This window comes from Furipterus horrens, unplaced genomic scaffold, assembly GCF_987537825.1.
Source record: "Furipterus horrens unplaced genomic scaffold, mFurHor1.1.pri manual_scaffold_3, whole genome shotgun sequence".
Classification (NCBI taxonomy): Eukaryota; Metazoa; Chordata; class Mammalia; order Chiroptera; family Furipteridae; genus Furipterus; species Furipterus horrens.
The window spans coordinates 17,180,417-17,199,377 of record NW_028327173.1 but is presented as its reverse complement, the minus strand read 5'-3'; the positions used below and the strand labels follow the sequence as shown (position 1 = coordinate 17,199,377).

General features: G+C 51.4%; 1 protein-coding gene across 1 annotated transcript in view; it reads left to right on the top strand.

Moving 5' to 3' along the window:
* The first annotated feature begins 957 nt into the window (after positions 1-957).
* SLC9A1 (solute carrier family 9 member A1) overlaps positions 958-18,961 on the top strand; it is a 49,289-nt gene continuing 31,285 nt past the window's right edge. The window contains exon 1 of the mRNA XM_090268877.1: positions 958-2,119. Coding sequence (XP_090125003.1) covers positions 1,768-2,119 — 352 coding nt within the window. The 5' untranslated portion in view covers positions 958-1,767. The remainder of the gene's footprint in view (positions 2,120-18,961) is intronic.

The window sequence follows — 18,961 nt, the reverse complement described above, 5'->3', positions numbered from 1 at the left end:
TGAATCCTACCAATTCCAACCAACACTATACATTCAAATCTCAGTTCCACTACTATTGTAGGCTGAACTGTGCCCTCCAAAAGATGCTGAAGTTCAAACCCCCAGTACCTGTGAATGTGGCCTTGTTTGGAAGTAGTGTTACTGAAGATGATCAAGTTAAGATCAGTTCATTAGGATGGGCCCCTAATCCAGTCTGACTGGTGACCTTATAAAAAGGAGAAATTTGGACCCAGAGACAGAGACACAGGGATATTGCCATGTGAAGATAGGAGTTGGGCTGCGACAGTCAAGGAACACCAAAGATTGTCAGCAAACCCCCAACTTTGCCAACACCTTGATTTCAGAGCTCTAGCCTCCAGAATATGAGACAAAAATTTCTGTGTGTTTTGTTTTAAGCCATCCAGTTTATGGTATTTGGTTAAAGCAGCCCTGGCCAACTAATACAGCTATTTACATACTAGCTAAGCAACTCTCTTCACCCATTTCCTCATGTGCAAAACTTAAAACAATAATAGTAGTTCTGTGTACCAGGCTTCTTTTTAGACACTTTACGCAGACTATCTCATTCAGTCATCCCAGTGTCCCACTGATAGGTACTACCACCATTCCACTTTACAGATGGAAAAGTGTGGAACGGGGAGGTTAAGTAGCTTGCTCACACTGTAACTGAATTCGTAAGATAATAATATATCCGTCACAAGACCATTGGGAAGCCTTATGAGACTGCGGAGTGGATGTGAAAGAGCTTTGTAATTAGTAAAGCCTTTTACCCCTTTTTGATAGAATCTGTAGACTCAGGACTTTTTTTTGCGCCACCTCTGACTCTTTCTCTTACGGAATACTTCCTTCCGTTGGTGGCAAGGGGTCGCTGCGCCGCGCGGCTGCTGACGGGTCCCTCTAGCCTGCTTACGCTGGGTGCTCGTTGGTGCCTATAAATATCAGCTACCGGCTCAGTGAGGCATCAGTCTGTCGTGGCTGGGACTGGACCGGTGCAGGAGCTGGAGCTGGAGCTAGCCGCGGAGAAGCTGAAGCGGGGTCCGGGCGGAGCGCAACGCCGCGCCGGGGCGCAAGGAGGGGCGTGTTGCTGCTGGCCCACCGCGAGCAGCCCCCAGCTCGCATCGAGGCGTTCCAGTTCCACAGCCAGGCCGCCTGTCTCCGCCTTCCTCCCCCCTCCCTCTCCCAGGAATCTCACCCCGGCGCGCCTGCACCCCGACGCTTCTCTGGGTGGGGGAAAGCTCCGGGCTGCCTTCTGGCTTCACTCCTTCCTCGCAGCCTGGGCTCCCAGCCCCTTTCTTATCTTCCTGGACTGGGCCACCCCACCCCCTTCTGTTCCCTTCCTTAGGCTCAGGTTCCCTGCCTCCCTTAGTGGAGTCCCCGGTCCTCACTCACCTTCCTCAGCCAAGGGTCCCAGCCTTCCCTCTTCCTTTTCCTTTCCCGGGGTACAACCTATCCTGTCTCTTCCTCTGTTCTAGGGTGCAGTCTATTTCTCACTCCTTTTCCCTGGCCTGGAGTCCCAGACCTTTTGGTCTCCTGTGGACCTTTCCTGGGTCCTTGTCTCTCTTTCCCAGTTTGGAGTTCTAGATCGAGAACCCAGCCTCCCTCCACCTGCAGAGGACTGCTTCCACAAAAAGACCTCTCTAGAAGATGAACTCTTAGAGACTACTCTAGTCTTTTTTCCCCCGCCTGCTAACCCCTTGCTACCTATGTCCCAGGTCTGATTTTCACTTTGCTAAAGGTCAAGGCCTGCTGGGCTAAGGGAGGGGCAGGATGCTTCTATGGTCTGGCATCTGTGGCCTCTCTTTGCCTCGAATCTTCCCTTCATTCCTCGTGGTAGTAGCCTTGGTGGGGCTACTACCTGTTCTCAGGAGCCATGGCCTCCAGCCCAGCCCGACTGCCAGCACCATCCGAGGCTCAGAGCCACCACGGGAACGCTCAATTGGGGATGTCACTACTGCCCCCCCAGAGCTCACCCCTGAGAGCCGCCCTGTTAACCATTCCATCACTGAACACAGCGCGAAGGCTCGAAAGCCCTTTCCAGTCCTGGGCATCGACTACCCACACGTGCGCAGACCCTTCGAGATCTCCCTCTGGATCCTGCTGGCCTGCCTCATGAAGATAGGTAAGTCCAGTTTACTCTGATGCGTTCACGCCACCAGGCTGGTGAGCTTCTTGCCCCATCCTTACCACTGGAGGTAGGAATAAAGGTCTGGACTCCTTCTGTAACATAGGCAGCTTCCATCCTGCTGTCTTGGGTCTCCTCAAACTTGAACTGTGGCCTCTATGGTCTGAGACCTCCCAAGATTGGAGCCAGCATCGTGCGTGGGAAAAAGCAGAACTAGAGCATGGGATGGCTCTGATACTAGGTACTTTCAGCAAGGCTACCAGACCTGGCAAGTCTCCTGTGGCTGGGCCAGGCCCTGAGGGGAGCCAGGCATCCAGCTGTGTGTAAGGCAGAAGGGAGTGTCTTCCAGCAAGTGGCACAGTCTGCCCTGTGAAGAGCAGCTCGTGCAATTACATGCTTCATGGGAGGGTGTCCCAGGATGGGGTATATTTCTACTTGGCCCAAGGAGTTTGATTATAATAGGGGATCAGTGTGCTGGAGACCTAGAAGTGTGGTAGAACATGAGAACGATATTGTCACCTTCTTTACCTCTGGAAGATTGTCTGTCAGCTTTGCATGTCCAGGCTGGTCAGGAGCTCTTGAGTCAGTTTCCGCCCCAGGAATGCCATTCTTTACACAGTTTATGGTACAGAAGGTCCTGGAATTTCTGAAGTCTGTTTTGGGGGTGGAGGGGGAATGGAGGCAGTTGAAACTTGGTCTGATCACAGCTCATCTCCAGACTGGCACCCGACTGTGTCTTAAGGTGGTGTCTGAGCTAACCAGTCATGTACCACTCAGTCAAGTGGGAGAGGGACTCAGGATGGAGGGGCTCAGGATGTTCTGGTCTGAAGAGACTTTGAAATGTTCTTTTTGGGAGAAGGAAACATGAAAGTTGTTCCCTTCCAGGGGGTTGGTTTTCCTGCTAGGCCTGAGCACTCTGTTCGGCTAGGTGATTGATGGAGCTCACCAAGGCTGCATAGCCCAAAAGTCCCTGGAAGGAGGGGGGCGGGCAGCTTTAAAAGCTGCCTTTGCTTTTGTGGCCCCAGCTAGCTGTAGAAGCCTTGAGGATCTGGGACTCTGATGGTTTGGGTTTGGGGACTTTGTGACTCTTGGCAGGAAGCCTTGCAGCGTTCCCAAGGACATGCAGGAGCTGAGTGGTACTGCCAGGTTGGTGTGAGGCAGGCTCTGGGACATGCTGCAGGAGGGCACTCCGTTTGAACATATCCAGGAGCTGGCTTCCTGGTGCAGGGCTTGTGTGCCGTGACAGAAGCAGGGCCTGGCCTATGCATAGACCTGGGCCACTGACATCTACACCCTGCGGGTAGCCAGCTTCCTGGAAAATGTCAACAACTGGGCCTGGGGAGCCATGTGTACAGATTCTGACAAATAACATGACCTTGAACAAGCTGAGTCCTTTTTCTGCAGGTCTTGCCCACCTGTGAAACTGACAAGAATCTAAATTTCAACATATCAGTTGAGCCATAAAACCTGTGTTTTAATTTGTTGTAAGAAACTAAAGTAACCATGGTGTGTCATTTGCTGTGTGAGACCAGGAAGAGACCTCACAAGCACCGTCTATAAACTGTCCTCCTCTCTCCAACCCCCTTACCTCCCAACCACACCTGGCCTTGTGTTAGAACATTGGGGGCTGGTACACACATTGTAGGTCTCAGTGACTTCTGGTGGGATGACAGCATGGCTACAAAGATCCTACTTTTGGTAGGCAGGAGTTTGTCCCTACAGGCCTGATAGCTGTAGTCCTAATGGAGTCAGGCTTGGCCTGCTTTGTCCCCACCAGAACCTGTGCCAGGGACCCTGGGCAGCAGGAGAGCAGAGGTGGTACCATGGCAAGGGTATTAGTCTAGAAGTTAGAAAACTTGGCATCTCATCTCACCTCTCTCTTTGACCTCGGGCCAGTCACCCATCTCCACCTATCAGTTGATCTTTGTGGCCCCTTCTAGTTCTCCTGCCATTTCTGCCATTTCACTGACTTGGGTAACCCTGGCAAGTCACTCGGCCTGGGGGGCCTCAGTTTTCCCATTGTAAAATGAGGAGGTTGGATATGATCTTGAAGGCCTTCACTGTTCCAAAAGTCTGTGTTTCTGGCTTAGAAGAGCATTTTTCTGCAACTGAAAACAGAGGAGTCCTAGCATCTGGCCATCCTGGGGAAGAAAAAAGAAAGGTGAGCAAAAGATCTTAAGGATCCCTGTTCAGGTGGCAAAAGTGAAAGGCCATTTTTTCTTCACCTTTGCAGTGTAGAATTAGATATGGGCTCCACGACTTTTCCGCTCGCCCTCTCTGTGCCTCAGTTTCCTCATGTATAAAATGGAGAAATAATACATCTAGCCATAGTGCTGCTGATGTGCCAGTGTCATAAATTAATGCACATAAAGTTGTCTTTGTACCCACAGGAAGCACTCGGTGAGTGGCAACTGCCCCTGTTAGAATTTTAACCACCGAAGGCAGAGCATCCCCCTTCCTCATCCTCCCACAGTCTTCCTCTGAGGCTGGAGGATTACATACCTCTCAACCCTAGGCTGCCACAGGGTGTCTTTCCTTAAGGTTTCAGGGTTTGGGGTGTGTCCTACCGACTTTGTTTTTCCTTTCACTTAAGCTGCCTCCCGAACTGGTCCTAGCTGGAGGGGAGATGGCATCAGCTGACTTAGGAGATCAGGTCAGGGGCTGAGGCCATGCTCTGTCTGCGTTATCAGATACCCAAGAACCTAGGAGTTCATTCTGGGGTCTTGTATGTCCCCTCAGTGCCCCAGTATGGGTAGGAGCATGTCGGAGCATTCTGTCATGTGTGGCAGCTGCTTCCCTTGCAAGGTACCCCTCCTTTAAGAATAGAAAGGGCTGTGTGCAGTTCTCATTCCCATCCTAATCTTGAGCAGAGCCTTAGGCAGACGCTGTCAGAGATGGGTGGGGGAGCTGAAGTTTTAGAGTAGATGCTTCTGGTTTCTCTGATTGAGTGGGTGGGTAGGCAAATCACTTCCCTTCTCTGGGCCTTTTGTCTCGCTGACAGTCAGGCATTCTTGCCTTTTCCCTGGTGTGGAGGGGCTGGTGGCGTGAGGGGGTTTAGACTCCTGGGAGAACTGTGAGAGTGACCCCAAGCCTTAGGCGAGGTCCATTCCCCACCCCCACCGCACATTGGGATTTGGACCCTGCATGAATTCTGCTTTGTCCTCTGTTCACCTGGCTCCCCAGTCCAGTGCTTGTTCCAAGGAAGAGCCTCTCTGTAACCCAGCTCGCCACTGGCACCCACTGGGTTTGTTTGCCCATATCCCTGACCTGGAACTCCTGGCAGAGGCCTGGGAGCCCATAAAGCGGGTATTCATCTTGTCTCCTGACCAGAGGCAAACAACATCTTATAGCTTGTTTTGATCTTTGCAAGGTGTATCCTGACATTTCCTCCTAGAACAAGCCTGTGAGTGGGGGAGAATGGGGGTCATTATTGCCCACTTCCCATGTGTGGATATCAGAGCCAGCAACTGGTTTCCTGTAAAAATAATACTAGAACTCTTCCCTCCCACTTCTCAGAAGGAGAGAGGAATAACTTAAAGGTCACCTTGAAACTGTCTCAAGAAATCCAGATGGGACCTTTCTAAAAAGAAAGAGGTGACCTTTTTCTCTTTGGGAAAACAGCTGACTGCAGGACAGTGGGAGGGGAGGTCAGCTGAGGACTATGAGGAAGCCTTCAGATAGGATATGTGTCTTCAGAGGTGCCAGGGCACTTACAGGGCCTGGGTTGGTCATACTGCTTGCCCTTCATTTAGCTGAGCACCCGTGAGGCATGCCTTTCCTCTCGGCCCTGCCCTACCCCACCAGCTCTGGTGGAAAGGAAAGACATGGTCGGAAAGCCTGGGCCAGGCACCTTGTTCCTCTGGACCTAACTTGCCTCATCGGGACGGTGGCATGCTGTCTCTACTTTGTAGGACCCAGGTAGGGAGTGAATGTGGGAATGCCCAGCGTAGTGCCCAGCTCTCTGTGGCAGCTCTCAGGGCCTGTTCAGACTCTGATCCCTTTGGGCCGTCTTTTCAGACCTTCCAGCCCACAGCAGTTGCTTTCACTTCTCTCCCTGGACCCATCTCCCTTATTGTTTATCCACAACTTTGGCATCAGGCCTAGCCTGTCCTGTGACATCTCTTCTGTTGGGTGTGTATGTGTGTTTTAATGAGAATTACCATTTATTGAGTATCTACAGAGTAGAGTCAGGCACTTTATAAAAGTGATCTCACTTAATCCCTACTAAAATATGAGATAAAGGCTATCTTTGTTTGGCAGATGAGGAAACAGCGCAAAGAAGTCATCTGCTATGATGCCGAATTGTTTATTTTCTGCTTGAGTCCTGGCATAGCCTCCCTGAGGTGCAGCTACAGCTCCTGCCTCTCACATTCCCCTTGGCAGATGCACATGGCACTGCCCCGAGTAGGAAGGTGCCCCGCTCACTGCACCTACACTGGGGAGTTGTAGGACCTTCTCTAGGGACTGGGCAGATGTCAATGGTGGGAGCCCTCTTCTTGCCCTGAGAAAACTGTAAGGGTTCTGTGCTGGCTTTGGGCCCATTCTCTCTCCCTGTGAGTCCACATGGGTGCACCTGAATCTTGCAGTCAGGCCAGGCCTATCCCTTATCCTCTGGTAGGGACCCTGCCTGCCATCTCTTTGCTAGTGCCCTTTTGGTGGTCTGACCAGAGCTTGCTTCTTCCCTGCTTGGGCAGGGAGGGTGCCAGTTAAAGGGTGGTTCCCTTTAACCAGCAGGGGGTAGCTAACCTTCTGAATGTGATCTCCTGCCTCTGGGCAGAGAAAGGGTGCTGGGTTGCTTTTGGTTACCCTCAGGGCCCAGCAGAATCCCCTGGGAGACAGCCTCTGTGTTGGGATCAGGTGGCACAGCCTTCATTATCCCTAAAAGGCAGGCTGAGTTTAATAGTAATTCTTACTGGTACTATAATTTGCATATACAGTAGTTAATTCTGATCAGCTCAGTGGTCCTGTGGGTTAGAGTAACAGGTAATACTGATGTACCCATTATACATATAAAGAAACCGAGTCTCAGGTTGTGACCTGCCTGAGGTCACTTAGCAAGTATATGGCAAAGGACACATTCCTGGACTTCTAACAAAAGGCTCTATTCTCTTCCCTGCCTGCTGACATTCGGGTCATTGAGAGGATCAAGGGGAACCAGAAATGCCAAGGGACTCTGAGGAGAGTAAATGACCAGACGCATCCACGCTGGTAACCTGAATGGTTATCAGGAGGAACACCAGTTCTTCCTGCAGGAGGGAAGGGGGCTGAAAGAGCAGGGTGATCTAGGGTCCAGGTCAGCTAGGGTCCGAGTTCTTATCAACCCCTCAAAAACACCTGTACTTGCCCAAAGGTGGAGCTTGAGGGCTGGCCCAGCCTTGGGGCCTGTCATTCTCAAAGCTCTCTCTGTGGAGCATCAAACCTTTGCAATGGAGGGCTTTTCCTTTCCCTTGAAGTGCTGTAGGTCCTCTGGGAAGAGAAAGGAGAGACAGAAGTGAATCAAAACAGAAGACATGCTGGAATGGGGGGGCGGCGAGGGGCGGAGGTCAAGAGACCTGAGATCTGATTTTAGCTCTTTGCTGCATCGCTGTGTGACCTTAGGCAAGGCTCAACCTCTCTGAGCTCCTGTTTCCTAATTTGTAATGTTTGTGTTGCATATTTGTTCATTATATTAACTGCCACTTACTAAGCTTCTGTTTCAAAGGCTGGGTCGGGTACTTGCAGATCTGTCTGACTTGGGAGCCCATGTTCTTTTCATCATCATGCCCTAGTTTGGAAGTTTTGTTTTTTTCCAAAATTATTTTGAATAGGGGAGTCTTGGCTGCTCTCTGTGGATCATTTCTTGGATTTGAGGGAAAACTGTGACCCTCTCCTCCAAGTCCCACTGTGAAGCAAATAGTCCTTCTCAGAGGTGGCTGGCATTGAGAAACAGGAGGGGCTGGGAATTGGAGCTGAGGGGCCCCAGGCTTCCTTTGGGAATGCCAGCCTATACACAGCTGGCAGGCCTTCCTCCTTCCCTCCCTCTTCCCATCACCCCCCATTTCCACCCTAGCCCTGCCCCCTTTCCTTCCATGGTGGGGAGAAGGCTCACTCAGCAAGCCCCAGGCCTGGGTTATTCCTGAGTCATCCATCGCCTGTGTGAGCCTAATTTTGCAGCACTCACTCCCTCTGCAAACGTCTGAGTCAGACATGTCTCCCCAAGGTTGTCTGCACACACCGCACTGGGCCAAACCATCTCTTTAGACACCAATAAACGTCAGCTGATACTGTAAGGCAGCCCGTGATTATGTGTGGGTATTTTTAATCTTATGGGCCAATCTAATTTTAACTGAACTAAGTTTTGGATTGGGCCTGGATTAGTGGGCTGCCCCCTTTCCCTGGGGTCACGTTGACTTCATTTTCTTTTCCCTAAAGCTCATTCAACATGCGGGGTATGTTTTGGGGCTCTGTTAGGCCAGCCCTGACCCCTGAGTTCTGATACTGACTTGCTGAAAATCTGGAGTTCCCTAATTTACCCCAGCAAGCTCTTTCCTGAAAAGATATGTCCTTAAGCAGCTCTGAGTGAGGCTCAGGATGAGAAGTCCTCTTCCTTCCTAGTTGCTCTTCCTGGTCTCTTGGGGCACACATACCCCTAAACCCAGACCGGCCCTTCCACAGTGCTCAGGCTCTTTGAGACCAGGTGGAGAGATGACGTCACAGCTGTGTGTCAGGCAGAGCCCACAAGCTCACCAAAATAATAAATAGCTAACAGTTACATAGCACTTGCCTTGTGTCGGGCAAAATTCACAAAGGCTGTGCCTGCACTGGCCAGCCAGGACTGAGAGCAGCTAATTAATTTGTCAGTTCAAGTGGGGGGTGGGGGGTGGAAGAGGCAGGTCAGCTGAAATTATCCCCTTGGCCTTTAACTTGTAGCCCATCGGGGAATGAAGAAGAGTGAATCCCTGGCCCTGCTCATTAGGAGCTTCCAGTCTGCTTAGGAGAAAGTGGTTGATTTGTGTGGAGGGCTGGGAAGATTCAAGGCAGAAACAAAGTTCTGAGGGAATAATCAGCCCTCTAGGGCAGGGGTGGTTAGGGAAGGCTTCTCAGAGGAGGTAGAACTGGAGCCAGTCTTGAAGGATGGAGAAGAATTAGATAAGCAGGCAGGACATAGAGAGCTTTTTTATTAAGATATTATTTATTTATTTTTAGAGCGAGGGGAAGGAAGGGAGAAAGAGAGGGAGAGAAACATTGATGTGTGAGAGAAACATAGATTGGTTGCCTCTAGCATGCCCCCAGCTGGGGACCTTACCTGCAACTCAGGAGTGTGCCCTGGCTGGGAATCAAACCGGCAACCCTTCAGTTCTCAGGCTGATGTTCAATCCACTGAGCCACACCAGCCTGGGCTAGAGAGCTATTCCTAGTACAGATTCCTACCAGAATGTAAGCCCCTTGAGGACAGAGCATTTCTGTGCCTGGAAGAGAGCAAGGCCTCCTGAATATTTGAGGAATGAATGAGTGCTTGACAGACTTCCAGGTAGACATGGGGTTCTTGTGACGCCTTCGGCCACACAGAAACCAGTTTGCTCAGAGGAAGGAGAGCAAGGGTTAGAGAGGCTAGTCGCCAGACTGAATGCCAGGCCGGGGAGTTTAGCTGAGCCTGGAGAATGGCACTGAATGATGCTTTACATGTCTGTGTGTTGCTCTTGCTTCCTGCCTCCTCGCTCCCAGCCTCCTTCAGCTTAGCTCTAATGGAGGGTCTAGCAAGGGCATCTTCTCTGGGCTGGGTGGGGTCTCTCTGGGCAAGCCTGGGTTTGTTTGGCCTACCCTTTATCTGTGTAAATAAAAGCAAGATACCAGAGCTTCCTCAGGGAGCTGCTGAGAGCCCTAATTGAATTAAGCTTTTCCCGGGAAGATTCCTCAAAGCCCCTCGAGGACACAACCACACCGTGACTGTGAATTAATGAGACCAGTGGCCATAAACCACACAAGAAGGCAATCTTGTTAATTTATAGTTGTACCTGGACAGGTTGACTTATGGCTTCTCTTTGCTTTTATGTGTGTGTTGGGAGTGGGTTGGGGCCAGAATCTCCTTTCTGTGGCAGATTTATATTTATAATATGAATGAATAAAACAAATTTGTGGTAAAAAACAGCAAAAACCCAAACAAATAAAAACAAAACCCAAAAGTACAGAAGGGTATTAAGGTACAAAGTAAAACTTACCCTCCTCACTTCTCTGACCAGCCCGCTGTCATGCTCCCCAGGACGTTTCTGTGCATGTATGAGTGTCAGAGTGTGAGGGCAGACTTTAGTTTTCATAAAACCATTGTGTAAAGGAAAAGAGCTGTAGACTGGGACTTGGGGATCTGGGTCCTAGTACTAGCTCTGCTGCTTTCTTGCATATTGACCTGTGGTGAGTCATTTTGCCTCCCTGGGCCTTAGTTTCCCCAGTCTGTCAATTTACACTGTTGAAAGGCTCTCTGGGACTTTCCAGCTTGAAAGACAATCATGGGGGCGGGGGCCTGCACTGGTGAGGCCTGGGCAGACTGTGAGGCCCTTGGAGGGAGAGGTATCTACACAGCCTCATCATTTGGAGGATGGCGGGCCCATTGCTGTCATGACCCCTGGCTTCAAAGCACAGAATCCTCAAGTACAGGATCATGGTCATTTCCACCTCCAGCTCAGGGTTATGGGATTAAGTAAATGAGTCCTCAGGGAGCCTTGTCTCTTGTTGGGGAAGACAACATACAGGGAGAAAGCACAGGTGGGAAATTGTATAGCTCAGGCTGGGATGCTCAGGGGATCAGAGAGGAGGAGGAGAGGTAAGGGAAGGCTTCCTGAAGGAGGTGATCTTGAGTAGTGGGCCAGGTGGAGAAGAACATCATTCAGGAGGCCTTGTTGTTAGAAGGGAGTCTGGCTTAGGTGGGAGAATGAATCGGATGATCTGTTGTTCTTCAAGAGTATAGATTTTTAAGATTCTTCCTGAGTGCATGATGGAGTTGAGGGGATGTAGGGACTCACCCCAAAATAATCTGTGGATATTTATATATGTGTGTTTTTATCAGAGGGAGAAGGCCCATAGTAGCATAGCCCCAGATTTTCAGAGGGATCTGTGGACCCCCCAAAAAAGTTGAGAGCTTTGGCCTTTTGTGCTATGTGAATTTGAAGAAGAGTAGAGGATTTTCCTTGGAGAAAGTGGTACTAACCCTGGGATGAATGGGGTTTGCTGGGGGAACTGCAGAACTCCTAGGTAAGGGGGACAAACCCCGTCAGAATAAGTAAGCTGTGTCTTGGGAGAAGAGAAGGGGAAATGACTCCATGGAAAGCAGAGAAACACTTTTCTGGATGGGGATTGAAGCAGCTGCAGCAGGGAAGGTCATGAGTTCCTTCTGCCCCCTGGGTCTGCTGGGTTTCTATCGTGAACATAGTAGGAAGCTCAGTTCCCTGCCTGTTCCCTAAAGTGTCTATGGCCCAAACACACCTCTGAGGTTCTGTTATGTGGGGCAACTACCTCTCAGGCAGCAGAAGCAAGGGATTGCCCCTGAAGGGGACATACTTGGAGGGCTTAGTGTTAGGCAGCTTCAGGTGGCCTCTGCTGTTTTTTATCACCTGCTCTCACCCTGCTTTTGGAAGTAAAAGTAGAGAATATTATTCTACCTCTAGAATATTAGAGGTAGGAAGAACCTTATCATAGCCAATGGCCTGAAAGGGTAAATGGAAATGTTTTGATCCAGTCCTCTCGTTTTCCAGCTGAGGCCCAGAGAGGATGTGCCCAGAGCCACATATGAATCAGGGGCAGAGGGAGTGCTCTTTCTGTTCTGTTAACTAACCCAAGGGTCTGTAAGTGATCAGAGCTGGACCAAGAAGAGAGACTATGGCCTTTGGACTAGACGTTGGTATCTAAGTATTGGTTAGTCTCTAGTGGGCCCTTTAAGGCTAAGGAAGGGCAGCTTCCTGCTCAAGTATCTATCAGAGAATTGTTAGTGGCAGGGAAACCATGTGGCCGTGGCCACACAAGTCCCTGCAGGAGAACCAAGTGCAAGGCATGGGACCTCTGAGCCAGCCTAGAGGCTTCTACCCTCACCCATCAAATTCCTCAGGCTTTTGTATTCCATCACAAAGCAATGTTGAGCCTGGGTGCTGTGCTTTTTATAGCATCATTTGCCGTCAATCCAAGGAATGAGATCTTATCCTGGGTCCTGGGCCAGGGCCTGCAGGAATCTGGATGCTGCACAGGCTTAGGCAAACAAGCAGGCAGGGTGCCAGCATGAGGCGGAGCCAGCTCACCTAGTTGAGCACAGCCCCCGCCTCAAGTTACACCTCAGTGGGGGAGGGCAGCAAGCACCCTTCCGGGCCTGCCTGCCTGGTGCAAAGAGCGGGATGCCGGAGAACTGCTTGCTCTCTCTTAAGGAGCTCAGGGACTGGTTTGAGAAGTGCAATATAGACGCAGAGAAGTCAGGCAGTAGAAAGTGGCTGCAATTCAAGGTGCAGATGGAATTCTGTGAGGGTTTAGAGGAGGCAGAAAAACCTCACCTGGGAGGGTGGGGGGAGTTGTGGTAATTGGTGAACTAGGGTTTAGACGAGATCCATTGCGCAGAACCAGAAACCTCTACGTGGAGCAGGACCTTTGGATTGCACAGGGGTGTCCCACAGCAGTTCCCTTGGGAAACACGGGGGTTAAGAACATAGGCTTTGCAGTGTAATAGACTCCGCTTCAAATCTCAGCTTTACCACTTTTTGTGCACCATGACTCCGGGCAAGTCACTTCCCTTCTTTTTTGAGTCTCAAGTTGATCATCCGCGACATGGGGTAACACCTGGCAGGGATGTCAGGAAGATATGGGGAGAGTACTCGTGTAAGGTGGGTGGCACAGAGTTTGGCATGTTCTGAACATACATTAATGGTGGCACTTAGGAGCCCCTCTCAGATTCAGGAGGAGGGGAAGTGCTGGCTTATCTTCTCTGACTCCTGAATCTTCCAGCATCTGAATAAGTAGGAGGTACTGGTGCTGTGCTATGTGTCCAGTGCCGTGCTAAGCGCAGGGGCACGGTGGCTGTGGATAAATACTATTTCTCCTTTGAATAAGTATACCCTTGAGGCAGGCAGAGCGCTTTCCAGCATGCATCAGGATACCTTTTGGGGAGATGCTGTTATTCTCTTTTTTTTTAATCAGTGAGAACAGGCCCAGAGAGGTTAAGTGACTTGCCTAGGGTCATATGGCCTGACTGGCGCAGCTGAAGCCAGACCCAGGGCTTCCCGTTCCAAGTCCTGTACTATTTCTCCTACTTAACAGTTATTTCACTACCTAGCTGGGGTAGCAAGACTCACCACTTTAAACGCTTAATAAGCAAAGCATGATTTTGTGTGACAACTTGACATGTAGCTCTAAAAGCTACAATTTTGCAGAACAGATGACGGTTTTTAAAATAGACCCAGCTATGATGAGGTGCCAGGTGAGTTGTGCCAGTCTTAAGGGCAGAAGGTTCTGCCACTTCGTAACTGCGTCGCCCTCTCTGAGCCTCAGTTTCTCCAGTGAAGTGGGGTAAAATGCCTTTAAAGCCCTGAGCACATCATAAGCACCCAGAAGTGGGTGTGGCCCCTATCCTGGCAGCATTTAAAGAAGAAGAGGTGAGAGGAGAGTCTAGCAGTAGAGCATGGTTTTAGGTATGTGGGCCAGCAGGCATTGGGGTAGGGCTGAATGTCCCCAGGACTGGTAAGACCGTGAACTGAAGTGTCAGAGTTTGGTCATTAGTTGGGAGAGGGGGAGATGCATACTCAGTAAACACCGATTCATGCCTGATAAATGCTGTACTACAGGTGGAAAGATGAATAAATAGGATCCCAGCCTCATGGTGGGGGGTAAGGGAGGCCACTATGCAAGCAGGCACTTGTGATGTGCTGTTAAGTGCCACCACGGGGACCCGCAGAGCTGTGGGTGCATGGGAGGAGCTGGTTGGGGGTGGGGGGGGCGAATCAGGAAAGGCTTCCCAGAGCTTTAAGCTGACGTTTGCCCGCTCACATGGAGGGGGAAAGGCTCAGAGAGATGTGAATAATGCAGAGCCATAGGTCACGCGGAGCCACTGACCTTAGCTTTTGAAACCCATTGGGGAATTCTTCACCCCGCCCACCTCATCCCCAAGCATATTTCACCCACCTGCCTGGCTGTGCAGAGAAGCTGAACCTCCCAGTGGGGCTTTGGGCCCCAGCGGAGGGTGTTGCCACGGGCGGACGGGAAGGAGGGAGCTGCCATTGATTGAGACCTGTTGATCAAGACCTACAGAGTGTCTGGCCTGGCGTGAGGGCTCCACATAGCACATCATGTCCTCGTGTTATGACAACCCTGAGGGACGTGAATTGTGGTATCTGCCTTTATCTAGCTTATAGCTGCCTCAGGAAGGTAAAATAGGGAATAATTAAGTGTATAATGATTGCTCTGCCATTGCCTCAAAGCCCAGAAGGACTTTAGGGAGTGGAGAAATGTGGCTGGAATGGGCCGGGAGCAGAGGCCTTTGTGCGGGTGTGGTCACAAGACTTTCCCAAGAGGGGAGGTGGCAGATCAGGCGAGGGTCACAATACCAGCTGAGGCTCTGAGCAGTGGGTGTGAGTGGCACCTGAGAGGAGGCCCAGCCAGCTGAGGCTGGGTCTGGGCTGGGCTGGGGGTCAGTGAGAAATAAGATTGGGGAGTTGGGCCGGCTGTATTCCTGAGTATCTAGGACTCCAACCCGAGGGGTGTAGACTTGGCCAGAGCTTCTCAGGCTGGTGGAAAGCATGGCTCCATGGGTTGAATGTTTGCCCCTTCATTTGATTTCCATTTCTGCTTTCCCTGTCCAGCCATGAGCATCACTAACCTGGGTGACTCCAGTGGCCTTCCGATTTGTCTTCTGGCTCCACGCTGCTTTGCCTGTTCTCAGTTCTCCATACAGCAGCCAGAGGGATTGTCTAGAAATGTAAACCAGAATGTGGTGCTCCCCTGCTAAAAACCTTTCCATTGCTTCCTGACGAACTCGAGGTAAAATCCAGGGGAGCTGTGGCCTACACCTGTCTCGACCTCACTCCCTGCTGCTCTTTCCCTGACTCTGCGCACACCAGCCTCCCGGGGTTCCTCCAACCCACCAAGTCTCACCAGGCCAGTCCCTCCAGGCAGCCACTGCACCCGTGTTCCCCAGCCTAGAACTCTCCTCAGACACTACCGGCTCCTTTGTTCAGGCCCTAAATCAAACCTCATCTCTCCAGACAGGCCTCCCTGGTCACCCAGTCTAATGTGTAACACACCCCCTGGACCAGTCCCACCCCCCATGTCAGACATTATTCTGGGAACTAAGAACACAGCCAGGAGCAGGACGAGGAGGCTTCTGATGTCGGGCTCACTTGCCAGTGTGGGGTGTGAGAGAGTGGACACAACCGTGTTGGTCAACGATAAGTGTCCTGAAGAGAATAAATATGAGAGATTCGCTATTTTCTTTTCTAACTATAAGCAGAAGTTTATTTAGAAAGTCACAGAGCTAGAAGAGGAGTCAGGATTGGCTACTTTGGATGGTCAGCAAAGGCTTGTCTAACGAGGTGGCTTTTGAGCTGAGCAATGAGAAGAAGGAGCTGCCTTTCAAAGACCAGGGGACATAAGGAGTGTGTGCTCAAGGAACCTGGAGTAGAGAGGAAGTGTGTGAGAATGGAGAGGAAGGGAAGGGTCAGGTCACATTGAGCCTGTGGGCCTTGGCTTAGGCGTTGGGTTGGATTCTCGGTGCTGTGTGGTGCCACCTGAGGGTTTGAGCAGGAAGGAAGATGTGATCTAACCCAGGAAGGATGTGCAGACCAGCCTGGGAGTCAGAGATGGAGAGGTGGCTCTGGCTTTGGGCTGGCCACAGAGAGCCAAGCAAAGCAGGGCCCTGGGCCGTATCTGCTGGGTTTGAGAGCAATGAGAGCAAAGCTTCTAAACAAGGACCTCTGGCCAGGCCAGGGTGGGGCAGAAGCTCTGGCCTGGGAGAGCTGTTTTTCTGGAAGGGTGAACAGGGAGCAGGAGCAGAGCAGGAGGGATGAGGGTAGGACGGGATGAGGATACCAGCCAGCATCTGCTGAATTCCTACCCCCTCCTTTGTCCAACCCCAGCGCCTGCAGGCAGGCGATCACCAGACCTGTCATGTGGGAGGCATGGCACTGTTGAGCTGCAGGGCCCTGAGATGCCTGCTCCCAGTGAACCCTGTGGTCTCATGTGGCCTAAGGAGCTGTCAGCCCCAGAGAGGGCAAGCCTAGATTCTAGCAGAGAATCAGACCTTATTGTTGGGAGGGATCCTAGAGACAGAGTGAGGAGTCCAGGAGACATAATAGAAAAGATAAGGGGGTTGGGGATCAAAAGGCCTGGACTTGAATCCTGGCTCTTGCTCTTGCAGCTGTGTGGTGCTTGATGTGCAGATTTGTGGAGGTTCAATGACAGTGTTAGGGAGTAAGGGCTCGGAAATGTTTGGTGAACAATGACAGCGCCTGGGCCCCCCCTCCCCAATCTCATAGAGAAGGAAGCAGAAGGCCAGAGCGGAAATGACTTGCCCACAGGCTACAGTGGGTGGGGGTAGAGCTGGAGTTAGGTCAGGTCTCCCAACCCCTAGTCCATAGCTCTTCTGCGATGGTGTAACTGGTCATTCTTTCCCACACATTTCCCTCTGGAACAGTCCCCTGTTCCTCCTGCCGAGGTGAGGTGGCTGCCCCTGGGTGTCCCACCTTCTCTTCCTCTGGCCTCTGAGCACCTACTATGTGTCAGCACCACTGTGTGGGTGGAGCTTCCCACCCTTGCAGCGCTGCCAGTTTTGTGTGGGAGATAAGACATGCAAACAGCTAAAATACAAGGCAGGCTGAAGTGACACAGGGAGGCAGCGTGGGCCCTGGTGACAGACAGCTCTCGATTCTGGCACTGCTACTTAGTGGTAGTGGCGATGAGGCCCATACCTACTTTGGGTCAGATCAGGAAGGCCTCTGATTTAATGCAGATGGGCAGGAACTGCAGAGGTTCTGGGGGCATAACCATGATGGGTCTGTGTTTAGGACGGTCTCTCCTGGCAGGTGGACAATGCACTAGAGGAAGTTTTTCCCGGTGTTCTTGGCTCTGGGAGTTTTCCACCTCCTCTCTCCGTGGATAATTATCCTTTCTAAGAAACTGGTCAGATGGGAAACTGCAGGAAATGGTTTAGGACAAGGATTGTGTAGGAGTTGGGGGGAGAGTGGAGAGGATGCAGCCGGAGTGGGGACAAATGCCAAGCAGCAGGAATGGCTCCCTTTGGAGGGGGCGGGAGGAGAGCCTGGGCAGGCTGGGAATTGAAAGCAGAGTGGGTGGTTCTGGGGGAGCCAAGTTCCTCAAAGCTCCTCTTCTCCTGAACCCTGATGGGTAAGAGGGGTCTGGTTGACTGGCAGGGTCTCGCTTTTCTGAATCAACAGGGGCTGGGGTCCTAATGGGAAAGTGTGAGGCAGTGTGGCCCAGCGGCCAGAGCACTGTCTAGTTCTGCTGCTCAGCTATCCTTCCACGACTGAAATCCCATCACTGGGGGCCAGAGCCTCTTACGGCAAATGAATGGGCACCGGCCCCCTTCCCTGGTGTGGGGCACTCTTTCAGCCCCAGTTCCCAGTAGGCTCAAAGCTTTAGTTGTGGGCCTGGCCTTTGCTCTTGTTTGGCCTTGACAGTTGTTGAACGGCAGTTGTCAGTGTGCTGAGGCTTATGGGACACCGGGCTCTGCTCAGCATGAGCCACAGCGACCGATTCACAGTGAGGAGCAATTAGATCCCTACATTTGAACCCGGGGACCAGGCTGCCCATACAGTGCCCGGATGGTGGAGATTCCGGGCATCCTTTAGGACAGTCAGGAGTTAGTTATCCTGGTGGCTTAAGGTCATCAGACCTGTTTTTGAATTCCAGCTTCACTACCTGCCAGCTGTATGACCTTGGGCTGAATACCTGACTTGTGAGCATCATTTTTTCTGGAGATAATTTTCCCCTGCATGTTTTTTTTTTTAACCTTTTCCTTCTCTATTTGTTGAATTGAAAGATAACATACATACAGTGGTGATCTTCAAGTGTGCAGCTCAATGATTATTTACAAATGTTTGCATCCACGTTAGCAACCACCCAGATCCAGATAGAGAACATCTGTGTCCCCTGTGTCCAACTGAGCCACACCAGTCAGGGCTCTCTGGCCCACTTTTCCCTGCAGGGACTTCCTGCTAAGGAAAAAGGACACTCTGGAAAAGTTCCCAGCCCCAATCTCCCTCCAGTCCCTGGCTGAGTCCATAGGGGTGACTAGAACTTCCAGGCAGTGATCTGTGCCCATCCATTGGTTCAGGAAGATGAAGAAGCAGGAGGGTGGGGCAGAGGAGTAGGGGCTTGGCTGGGGAGGGATATGCTGCCCAAGTCTAGGCCACAGCACCTTCCCTATCCTAACTATACCTTCAAACCTGGGTCCACGGAGCTTAGTCCTTCTCCCTAAGAAGCCAGGCTAGCACCCCTGCTCCCTGTCCTTTTGGGTGGATGATGGCCTGGATTTGAGTAGTCTCTTAGACTTCTTTCAGCTCAGTGTTCATGTCTCCTTAGCCTTTACCCTCAGAGCTGCCATAAGGATAGAGAGGTGTCCCCTGGTTCGTGAGATTATGGCCTAAGCTGAGGTCAAGAATCCGGAAACCAAACCCTGATCTGCATGGGCTGAGGCCAGTGCCTCACTCACCCTGCTCCTCCCCAGGAAGAATTTGGCATGATAAGGTTTGCACTGTGCCAGCCCAAGTGGGCTCCACTCTCCCCTGTGTTTAGCCACTGTGCACGGTACCAGACACGGGTGGTGGAAATGGCTCCGCAGTTCTGGTTCCCACCTCCCTTGGAAAGCGGAAGCTCATT